The 13030-nt window shown below is 33.2% G+C and overlaps 1 protein-coding gene across 1 annotated transcript; it reads left to right on the forward strand.

Annotated features, from left to right (window-relative positions):
- The first annotated feature begins 8929 nt into the window (after positions 1–8929).
- LOC141674962 (uncharacterized) lies at positions 8930–12787 on the forward strand. Its single transcript, XM_074481663.1, has 7 exons — positions 8930–9134; positions 9236–9662; positions 9809–10097; positions 10453–10564; positions 11478–11713; positions 11931–12227; positions 12344–12787. Exons 1-7 carry the CDS (start codon positions 8930–8932, stop codon positions 12785–12787), a joined length of 2010 nt encoding a protein of 669 aa, XP_074337764.1.
- The last annotated feature ends 243 nt before the right edge of the window (positions 12788–13030 follow it).

Raw genomic sequence — 13030 nt, forward strand, 5'->3', positions numbered from 1 at the left:
TTTGGTCAAAGAAAACTAGCTTTCCCAAAACCTTCTATTATATTTGATGTACCCGATACCGTCCAGACATGTGAGTTGGTTTTAGTCAACTGTGAGAAGTATTTATGACTAAAATAGTGTGTGTGGTTGCGCAATCAACAATTCATAAATCTTCCATCTCTATACATATATAAATGAAAAACATCTTTATTAAAAACACACCGAGTACATAGAACAACAACATGAAACAAGTACATAAAATGAGTACATAAGTAAAACACAAAGAAAATAAGTAAAGCAAGATAATACATATGAAGTCTAGTCGTCTAAACCATAATAAAGATTAGCACCAGTGTCTATTTCATTTGAGGCCTTATTGACTGGTTCATTAACTAGATTATAATTAGCGAAGTTGGTTTCTACTCTCTTTCCATTATTCCTTTTGGATGACTCGTAAAGATCAACAAGATGTTTGAGTGTGCGACAAGTACGTTGCCAATGCCCCTCATATCCGCACCTATGACAGATGCCTCGGTTCTCTCCTTTTTGGGGTGCCTTTCTTTTACTTGGCACTTCACGTTGCCATTTCTGGTGGCCAGAGTTGTAACCATCACGTTGCCACTTCAGGTGGCCAGAATGATATCGATTGTGAAACCGACCATGAAAATTTCCACGTCCACGGTTTCGTCCATAACCCCGTCCTTCTCTATGCCCTTTCCCACGTTCATTCTTCAGGAATGACGTGTTATGTACTTCAGGTAACTGGGCAGAGCCTGTGGGACGTATCTGATGATTTTTCAGTAGCAACTCATTATTCTTTTCAGCCACAAGAAGGGGAGATATCAGCTCGCCATATTTCTGAAAATTACGCTCCCTATATTGTTGAGCCAGGATCATAGTGTTGGGGTGAAAGGTTGAGAGGGTCTTTTCAATCATTTCAGCATCAGTAATATTTTCACCACATAAAATTAATTTTGAGCTTATCTTGAAAAGAGCAGAATTATATTCAGCTACATATTTGAAATCTTGTAACCTCAAATTAATCCAGTCATATCGGGCAGATGGCAAGTGAACAAGTTTTTGGTGATCAAATCTATCCTTGAGATTATTTCAAAGGGTGAATGGATTTTTGATAGTGAGGTATTCAGATTTTAGATCTTCGTGGATATGATGCTTAAGAAAGATAATCGCTTTTGCATTTTGTTCAACAATTGGAATTTTTTCCGGGTCAATAGTATCTTTTAGGCCATTAGCACTAGGTGTAATTCCGCATCAAGGACCCATGACAAATAATTATTTCCTGAAACATCCAAGGCAACAAACTCTAATTTTGCAAGATTCGCCATTCTGAATAGATTTTAAATAAGATATAATATGTCACATAATATTTAAACAAGCAAGTTGAAATAATAGCTTTATACAAAAGTTACAACGGCATAGCCGGCCAGAAAACTTTTGATTATTACTTGACGGCAACGCCATCTTTATAGTAGTATTACTTGACGGTTGGGCCATCTTTATATTACTTGACGGTATATCCATCTTTATAGTATTATTTGACGGCATAGCCCTCTTTATAGTATTATTTGACGGCATAGCCATCTTTATAGATTTTAATCAGTAACATAATTATGTAATAATATTTAGAAGAAAATGAGGAAAAGAAAACGTACCTCTTTTATGAAATAGTTTTAGTTGATAGGGACTCGTGGGTCAGAATAAGTCGTAGCTCTTTCGAGAATAAAGCTTCAGTTGGCAGAGACTCGTGCTGATAATGTGTTATAAACCTTTATTATAAACCTTGACTGAAAATATTAGTTATGTTTAATGTAGAGGAAGTATAGGAGAATAGAAGATGAAGAGAAAGTTGTGTTTCATTTCATTAGCTAAATTAGCTATTTATAGTAGTTGGTTTACAAGGCTTACTAAGTAAGCTATTCAAATCTTCTTCATTAAGTATTATAAAACTTCCTCAATAAGCTTTACAAGTCTTCTTTGATAAGCTTTACAAGTCTTCCTCGGTAAGATTTGAGAGACGTCCTCGATACGCTTTGACAATCACTTTATTTTTATTTGAATATTTTAACAAACTTCAACATTTGACATTATCTTAATATTCACGGTACTAGCAAAATCACTAAAATCTCTTATGGAGTGGTACTAATATTTGGAATGGATGGTGGGATAGATGAAGTGGTTAATAGTATATTTTTAATGATTTTGGATTCGATTCTCGTTTATTTTGAAAATTTTTGAGATCATATATTCATTTTAATATTATAAGTCATATTTGTTAGAAAAATAGAGTAGTGCTATGTGCACATAGTTGTGTACAAAAAATTTGTACACATGAAAATTGATGTGAGATATTTTAATTTGGCTTGTTGATGTGAATGAGGAGCCATTTCAATTAAAATCCACCACATGTCATGTTGTATAAAATTTTGTATTCAATTCTTTAAATCAAGTATTTTCCAAAAAAATATAATATTTTGTTGGAGAAGACTATGAATTTGGTTTATGTTATTTTCTATTTTGATTATTCTTAATGAAAAATAATACGACATCCATAAAATTAAAATTTAATCGAGTCGAATTAATATAGAATAGGTCAAATCGTCTATTTTAATGCATAGAAAATTCAAGCAATATGTCGAAGATGATTTATTTGTAATTATCCAGTTAGTTATAAGTCGTTTGAACTATGAACCATAATTGCAAACTCACATAAATTTTAATAATTAAATCAAAATCGAGGCTCATAATAAAGAAGATAACAAACAATCTCTCAACTAGGATACAAACAAAACTAAAATTGCAAACAAAACTATTAGATCCGTAAAACAAAATTATGATAAGATACAATCGAACTCTCAAATTCAAAAGGCTCTGATTAAATCGAAGCTCCGTAACTCCGATTATCTAGATCCGAGAAACCAGTCAAAATAAATTCAAGGGGAAGAAATCATTCATTGAGGAGGAAGATTATTAAAGAAAACAAAATCAAATAAAACAAGAAAAGAATTTGGAAGCTATTCTGATAAAAAGAAATGCCAACTTTTCAAAAATCGTTCTAAAAACAATTTTAAAACACTTAATTTACAATATTTTGTTGGTTATTCTTTCAATTTACAGTAATGTAACTTTTCTCAACTATTTCCTATACATCATGCACGTCAAAAAGAGCCATCATTCTCAAATTACAATTATCATATTTACTCTTATTGAGCAACGAAACATGAAAGCGAGCGCCATTATTTACCATCTCGAAGGAGGATCTCCAAGATCTTGATACCACTTTGTTGGAAAGCAATTTGGAGAGATTGGTTAAAGTGTTTAAAATGGACAGAAAATATTTGGAAGAGAGATACTTCTTTTATTGTAAACTCAAATGCTTTGGATGGATACAAAATAGTGGATTGAGACATTCTTTTATAGGCCTTGATGGATTATTCTAGATACATCATTAAATTAATACTAAACTCTATATTTTTGGGAGAGCTAAGTTCTCGAAATTTAAACTTTGAAGTACATGCATTTGACTTTTAACACTTCTAGAGGATATTTCAACACAATTCCAGAAATTACTCGAAACTACTAAATAAATTAAGTTTATATATTCTACAATTTTGAATATAATAAATAAATCGAGTTTATATTTTTAATGGTCTTTTTCCATCGTTTATTTACAAAATATAGTTTTTTCAGCGAAAACAGGCCGAGTCAGACATGTGTTGTAGATAAATCCATATGATTATTATTTCCTCCAAAATCAGTTGTAATAAACATTCGTCAAATAAATTTTAGTTAAAAATCAGTCAAATCAAGATCCTTGGAATAACTTATTTCCACATAAATCCGTAGAAATGTCTTCCCGTTAAAAAAAGAATTTGTGGGATCAATTATAAAGTCGGACTTATTTCCGTGGAATTTGTTTTACCATTTAAGTACTACATATGTAAATATTATGAAAAATAAGGGGCATGTTAAAAGATTTATACCTTTTGTGTTTGTTTATCATTTTTCTTTTATCGTAGAGAACTCGCAGCCGCTCCCCTTCAGGTGCGCACCGGGTAAACCCCACGGGCTCACGCAATAGCCTGCAAATCACGTGAACAAGATAAACTGCACTTAAGCGACATGCTCTGGTTCAGGAGGCATAATCATAAATTCTCCTCCCGTGAGATTCAAACCTGTGACAAAGAGGATAATTATCCCTGCTTAACCAAGAAAATAAATTTTCAAACTTCCGTGTAAGTTGTATGCTTTGAAATTAGTACTCAAATTTCAATGTCAAAATATTTCGTGGAGTTTCTTCGATGGAATCAACACTCCGTTCAATTTATACCATAGTCTGTTGGATTTAGTTCACTTCAAAAAAGTCTTCCTTTGGGGTTTCTTTTGGTGGAATGATAAATGTGTCAAATTTATAACCTAGTCCGTTGAATTTAGTTCGGTCACATGTAATATCTTTCCGTTATTTAAAATTTTCAAATCTAACAGTAATTATATACTCCATCCATCTCATATTATATGTCATGTTTTGACTTTTATGTAGTCAAATTGACTAGCTTTTGACTGATAATTAAGAAAAATTTATATATTATTTAAAAAAAATTTGAAAAATACATTTGAAAGAGAATTAGATATATTTTCTAATGATGTACATTTTTAAATTTATTTAATAATAAATTAAGTGTAATTTACGATCAAAATTTGATAAAGTTGACTATAAACTAGTCAAAACATAACACATAATACGAGATGGATGGAGTATATATATATGTATATAGATGGAGTATATATATATGTATATATATATGTATATATATACATATATATATATATATATATATATATATATATATATATTCTTAATTTTTAATCATATGCTTGCACTTTAGGATCAACATTATTTAATAATTCCACCACATTTAATCAAATAATCTTATACCAAATTGGAAACCCTATTGCACTGTTTTACTTTTTTTTTTCTTGCTTCATTTTCCTTCCCATTTTCTCCTTAATATTCTGGAGGAGTTTCATATAATGTCAAATAAGTTACTTCTCATTAAACTTTATGTGATGACCGCTATTTTTATGATTATAGCCATCTTTATATTGTTTGATAGCCTTAATGTAGAATAATATTTTGGGATCTTGATATTGATCTTGAAATTTACATAATTTCTTGTTTTTTAGTAATTATATCGTTAAAGTTAATGCACTTATTATTTAAGTAATCAAAATACTAATGGGCTACACATATACATAGTTTCTTGTTAAAGTTAATTTGATCATTTAATTCTTTACACGTATATAAAATATGTTGGCGGCATGAATGTGATTATTAGTAGATTCTGTAAAGTATATATCTCAACTTTTTAAATTAAAATATTTATAACATACTAATTTATCACATGAAAAGATATATTCGAAGATTGCAATAAAGGTGTAGCATGTTTCATTAAGTTTTTAAGTTGTTGGATGATTCCATTAGTCCTTGTAAAAATTGTGGCAATAAGTATTGGAAAGGTTGTAATAAATTAATTTTGATATGTATCGACATGACATTATGGAGGGTATACATGTTCGAGTAATATTATTGATCAAAGAGTGGATATGTACGACATAAGAGACATTGCAGAGGTAAATAGACATTTTAAGGATTTAGAGGGATGAACCAAATGTATGAGCAAAATTTTTTTACAACATGCTCGATAGTGCTTTTGAACCTATTTATTCAAATAATAATATATCATTTTTTTTGAAAAAAGCTGCTTCATTTTAAGAACAAATATAATTATAGTATATTACAGTAATAACGGGTTTGATGAGTTTCTTAAAATCATTGCATCAGTTAGAAAAATGATAAAGGAATTACAGTGATATGAGAAGATTGATGCTTGAGATAACAATGATATGTTTTTTACAAGAAAAATAATGATAAAACGTACCGTGACATATGCACATAAAGTCGATAATAAGGCACCGAAGGATCGAAAAAAAAGAAGATCCCAAAAAGAAACTTGCATTATTTTCCTCGACTACAAGGCTTATACATTAATAAAAATACTACAAACTGTATGAAGTGGTACCACAATAGAGTTGTCGATGCCAATAGAGTTGTAGTTGATGTTTAGTTATGTCACCCAATCAAAATGTGGAATGTAAATAATTTGACCAAAAAGTTGTTTTTCAAAAAGTTGTTTTTCATTAGACAATTAGCTAACATGGTTGGTCACGTAATTGTGAGAAAGGCATGTTCATTTTCAGGTTGAGTGTTTGATGGGAGTTCTTTCTTATCAGTTTGAACTATGTATTGTTGGCTCATTTGGTTTAATACAACATAATTTTCGTCAAAAAATAAAAAATAAAAGAGGAGGGAGGGTTTTATGAAAGGAAACAAAAACAAAAAAAATTTCGGAGGCTATGCTGATAAAAGAGGAGGGAGGGTTTTAAGAGAAAAAAAGGAGAGTAACAGTTTATTAAATATCATACTGAATTTTAATTAATGTTTTAAATGACTTTCTTTTCTCGACAAGTTAATTTTATTTCAATAAAAAATTTAGGTTTTTATCATTGAAATATTATTTTCAAGCTTTTTTTGCAAAAAGAATTTGAAGTCAGATTTTTACCCTATTTATGTAATAATTTAATTATAAAATTAAGATAACTAATACTAATTTCGGCTTAAATAATCTTAATTACACTTTTTTCCAAAAAACATTTTTTAGAGAGAAAATAAAAAAATAAAAAGAAGGTTACATATTTGAGAAGAAATTTTCTTTATTTTTGTCTACAAAATCTTCTTCCCAATTTTGAAAAATCACGAGAGTAAAAAAATAAACTATTTTCTAATTTTTATTTTCTTTTAGAGATTCCCATTCCGAACACAGCGTAAAGTTATCGGAAAGAAGTACAAAATCCTTATTTGAAAAACTAAGAAAAGAAGAGGGATTTGAAAATAAAAAGAAGATGAAATTAACGCTATTAGGATTTTTTGTTAGATTTGTTAGAAAATGGAAAGTTTGAGGCATGTTTTAAACATGTTCTTGATGTAATTTCCTAAAACTAATTATTGGAGGTTGTTCCTTGTAATGAGGACTTAAACTTTCATGTTTGGATCTAAGTCATTTTCTTAGTGTAATCCATATAGAAATTGAGATGAAGTTAGTAGTTTGAAATGGGTTTGTGGGTTTTGTCCCACATTGATAAGTAAAGAGGGGTGTAGTGCTTTATATATATAGTACTATGTGTAAGAGTAGTATATCAACTACTAAGGCATGTGGATATGCATGGTGTTATTGTGTGCCTCACGCGCGGCCACACATACACGGGCAGCCGTCACCTCGCCACGACACGACTCGGGTCGGGTCGAAGGGCGATTTGGGCGAATGTCCCGGCGTCTCGCGACCTGGGCGAGGAATTTTACTTAATGTTTAATTAAAATATTTACTAACTTATTATATTGTTTTATGATGAATATTGAATCTGTATAACAGTAAGGATTTGTTAAGTAACATCAATTGATGCACAGAACTCAGCCGTTGATAGACTGATTATGTGCATTATCCGTTGATGGACAGATCTTGACGTGCCTGGATCAGGATTTGTTACATATGCATCCTGATGAATGGATCAGAATTTGTTGAGTGCAAATACTTATTGGGCTGGCTGTATCAGGATTTAACAAATCCTGATATTGACTGTTACACTTTTTGATTCTGGAAATAGTTCATTAAATATAATTTAAGTCAGAATATTCATTTTAATTAATATATTATATTCAGTTACGTTCTGTGTTGTATTATATACCGAACAAAAATGTTTGGAATAAATATATACGTCAATTACATATGTGTGAAACCCTAGCTGTTATCAATCTCTTTTTCTCTCCTCTATAATATACAGATCATAACATAGGTTTTCTGGGCGAACTGAGGTCAGGTCGCTATTGAGATTCACGTATCTATGGACGAATTGCCCTATATCCTGGAAGTGATATTGTTGCAACCCAACCCAGCATAAGTGGGGCAATAATCTCTTCAAGAACAGTCTAGACTTCTCGAAGGCTATGCGCCTTAGCTGTTATTGGTTCTTTCAGATTTCTTAAAGCTTCTGTTAGAGGTAAGTGTTCTATCCTATCTTTGTCAATTCAGTTACTAATTATATCTTGTTGTTTTGCCTTCGTGTTTTGTTTCGTTATTTGGTTTATTGCCTGTTCTTGCTTAAATCTTGATATATATAACTACCTCATTATTGCGCGTAGTGTTAGTACATATACCCAACAATATTTTCCAAACTCTCGAGAGTCTTTCATAAATAATAACAGCTTGTGTATACATGAACACCCACCTGGAAATACGGCGGACTACTTATTTTCATGCATACATGGTCAATAGATAAGGTTGACAGGATGTATAAATATGTTAGAGTAAATAAAGGTAGGCAGCCATATGAAACAAAACAAGGAGTTAACACAACAACTAGAAGTTTGATAATATCATCTTGAAAATAAGGAAAAAAGCTGGTCATATGAGAATCCATGAATTAAGGTGGGCTGAAGGAAATCAAAGCTGCAGCTCAACAAAACCAGACGGGTTTTGTGTATATGTGCATTAGTGCCTGTAATACCTATAGGCTAAGTTAGCAAATATATCTATTATATATACTGGTGGCAGGAATATGTGTAAAAGTAGATTGCATATATATATATATATATATATATATATATATATATATATATATATTGCAGAATAAAAAAAGAAGCAGAAGCTCTCTCTTTAGTGAAAATAGATAAAACAAAGGCAGTAATCCTGCCGTATCAAAAATAAAAGTTGTAGCTTTGTTCTTATTTGAGCAAATATTTTGTGTTTTACAGTAAGTCCATACACGTTTTCAACAAGTGGTATCAAAGTCAAGGTTACGTTCGTCAAAAACGGCGAATATGATGCAACCCAACATTCCAAAATTGACGTCCATAAATCACGGGAATTGGAGTATCCAAATGAAGGTGTTACTCGGTTCTTACGATAATTGGGAAATTATCGAAAATAGGTTAAACGAGCCCGCTGATGCAGCCGCTGAAGCAACACTTCTAAATGCCGAGAAGACGACGTTAAAGGAAATCCGGAAAAAAGATAAAAGGTGTTGTACACAATTATTCAAGGTGTTGATGAATCAACCTTTGAACAAATTTCAGAAGTAAAAACGGAAAAAAAAGCGTGAGAGATTTTGCAAAAATCATTCCTAGGCCTTGAAAAAGTTAAAAAGGTGTGGCTCCAGGTTCTACGCGGGGAGTTCAAAAATTTGAAGATGAAGAGTTCAGAAAATATTGGTGAATTTGTTACGCATTTGAAAACGGTGAAAAATCAGATGAAAAGAAATGGCGAAAGTCTCGATGATGTTCGGGTCATGGAAAAATTAATCCGTTCGTTGACAAAGAAATTTGATTATATTGTTACTTCTATCGAGAATTCAAAGGACTTGTCCACAATTTCAATTGACGAGCTCGTAGGTTCTCTTCAAGTCCACGAGCAACGAATGAATCAATATGATGATGCAAGCCATTTGGAGAAGGCATTACAAAGTAAAGTATCCATTGACGACAGCTCTGGAAGCAGCAGTTCTACACGGGGCAGAAATGGCTTTAGAGGTGGCTACCGAGGTGGACGTGGAAGGCATTCTTTCAACAGAGGACATAATACTGAAGGTATCAACCATCTGGTCGTGGTCAAAATTTCAGAGGTCATGGAAGAGGTGGATTTCAACGATGTGATAAATCTCAATTTCAATGTTACAACTGTAATAAATTTGGTCACTTCAGTTACGAGTGTAGAGCACCAAAAGTGGAAGAAAGGAGTCACTTTGCTACAGCAAAAGAAGACAAAGATGTTGGTTCTGCTATGTTTCTCACTTACAAGGGTGATGAGGAAGGCAAGAAGAATGTTTGGTATCTTGATTCCGGTGCGATCAATCACATGTCTGGCCACAAGGATTTATTTACGGAGATAGACGAGACAGTCAAAAAAGAAGTTACTTTTGGTGATTCTTCAAAAAATTCCGGTCAAAGGGAAAGGTACGATTACGATTGTGACAAAGAATGGGGAGAAAAAGTATATAAATGGCGTTTATTTTATACCTGCTTTGAAAAGTAATATCATCAGTCTTGGTCAACTTGTGGAGAAAGGATATAATATTCAAATGCAGGATAATTCTCTTACCATCAAAAATACGGTTCAAGAATTGATCGCTAGAGTGGAGATGTCAAAGAATCGCCTGTTCATACTCGATATGCAGATGAAGGTGCAGAAGTGCTTAAAGTCGGTCACTAAAAATGACTCGTGGCTGTGGCACTTGCGATATGGTCATCTTGGATTTTATGGCTTAAAATTATTATCAAAGACAAAGATGGTGGACGATTTTCCAGAAATCAATGAACCAGAAAATTTGTGTGAAGCATGTGTCAAGGGGAAACAACACAGACAAAGATTTCCTGTTGGAAAATCATGGAGAGCCAGGAGGCCATTGGAGATAGTTCACACAGATATAGCTGGTCTATTTGATATCCCATCCCTTGGAGGTAATAGGTATTACGTAATATTTATTGATAATTTTAGAAGGAAAAGTTGGGTGTATATCATCAAATAAAAATCAGAGGCTCTTGATAAATTCAAGGAGTTCAAAGTACTGACGGAAAAACAAAGTGAACATTATTTGAAGACACTCAGATTGGATAGAGGAGGCGAGTATACTTCAAATTTGTTCAGGAGTTTCTGCAGAGCACATGGTATAAATCATCAATTGATAACATCATAGACTCCACAACAAAATGGCATTGTAGAAAGGAAGAATCGCACTATTCTTGACATGGCAAGAAGCATGGTGAAAGCAAAACACTTTCCAAGAACTTTTTGGGCCGAAGCCATTCTATGTGCAGTTTATTTGTTGAATCGTTATTCAACAAAAAGTATCAGAAACAAAACTCCAAATGAAGCATGGAGCGGGAGCAAACCATCAGTTGGACATCTCAGAATTTTAGAGTGTATTGCTTATGCCCACGTTCCCGATCAGAAAAGGAAGAAGCTGGATGATAAAGGCGAGAAATGCATCTTTACCGGATATGGCAAAAAGAGCAAGGCGTAAAACTCTATAATCCTCTAACAAAGAATTTAATCATTTCTCGAGATGTTGAGTTCGATGAATCAGATTACTGGAGATGGAGCGAGGAAGAAAGAAAAATTCCTGCTTAATTCTTTAATGATGATGATGACAATGATGACTCAAACAATGAAGATGACGGAGATGATGACCAACTCCTCCACAAAGTCCGACTCAACAAACACCTACGTCGACACCATCAACGGGAGGAAGCAGCAGTTCAGAGGGAGCATTAAGAAAAATGCAGAGTCTGGATAATATCTATAAAGAAACCAGACCGGTACAAACATCCTTTGATTATTCTCTATTTTATTTAATGGCTGAATGTGATCCAGTTACATTTGAAGAAGCTTCTGAAGAAAGCAAATGGAATAAAGTCATGGACGAAGAAATTGGCACAATCGAGAAGAATGATACTTGGGAGCTAACAGATCTTCCTGAAGGACATAAAACAATTGGCGTCAAATGGGTCTACAAGACAAAGACCAATCAAGATGGAGAAGTTGAAAAATACAAGGCGAGGCTAGTAGCTAAAGGCTACAAACAGAGATACAAGATTGACTATGATGAGGTATTCGCTCCAGTTGCAAGAGTTGATACCATACGACTTCTTACAACAATTGCAGCTCAGAACCAATGAAAGATTTTTCAGATGGACGTCAAGTCAACATTCTTGAATGGCTATCTCGAAGGAGAAGTCTACATTGAGCAGCCACCTGGATATGTTTGGAAAGGCAAGGAAAATAAAGTCTATTGGCTAAAAAAGACACTATATGGTTTGAAACAAGCTCCGCGAGCATGGAATACAAGGGTTGATGAATATATACGAGCGTGCCCTCTATACGAAGACAAATTCAGGGGAAAGTAGCCCTGATATGTTCAACGATTTTAAGAAGATTATGACTAATGAAATTGAGATGACATATATTGGTCAAATGTCGTACTTTCTTGGAGTCGAGGTGAATCAAAGCAAAGAGGGGATTTTTTTGTCACAGAAAAAATATGCGAAGCGGATTTTGAAAAAGTTTAGAATAGAGGAATGCAAGCCAGTAAACACGCCAGCAGAACCGAGCATAATGCTCAGAGTTAATTCAACGAGAGAGTCAGTAAATTCGACGGTGTTCAAAAGTTTGGTTGGAAGTCTGAGGTACCTAATTTTTACTCGTCCAAATATTATGTATGCAGTTAGATTGGTTAGTAGGTACATGAAGAAACTGAAGTAAGATCACTTCATGCAGCTAAAAGAATCTTGAGGTACATAAAAGGTACACTTGATCATGGTCTGTTTTACACGCATTCTCAAAATCCAAAATTAGTTGGCTATTCAGATAGTGATTATGGTGGTGACTTGGATGACGGGAAAAACACTTCGGGATATGCTTTTCATAACGGTTCAGGGATATTTTCATGGTCTTCAAAGAAGCAACAAACAGTTGATCTCTCAACATGTGAGGCAGAATACATCGCAGCAGCAGTGTGCACATGTCAGGCTATGTGGCTAGTTTACATATTGGGCGAGTTAAATCTCGTAGAGGAAGGTCCGGTTCAAATTTATGTGGATAATAAATCCGCTATTTCTCTCACAAAAAATCCAGTCGCAGCAAACACATCAATATTAAATATCATTTTCTTCGCGAACAAGTGAATGATAAAATCGTGGAGTTAATGTACTACAACACAGAAGAAAATTTAGCGGATATATTTACAAAACTGTTGAAGCCGGACGTGTTCCATAAAATGAAAGAGAAGCTCGAAATGCAAAGTCGAGTTTGAAGGGGAATGTTGGATTTTCCAAACTCTCGAGAGTCTATCATAAATAATAACAGCTTGTGTATACATGAACACATATCCTGGAAATATGGTGGGCTACTTATCTTCATGCACGCAT

Source organism: Apium graveolens, chromosome 7 (genome assembly GCF_009905375.1).
Source record: "Apium graveolens cultivar Ventura chromosome 7, ASM990537v1, whole genome shotgun sequence".
Lineage (NCBI taxonomy): Eukaryota > Viridiplantae > Streptophyta > Magnoliopsida > Apiales > Apiaceae > Apium > Apium graveolens.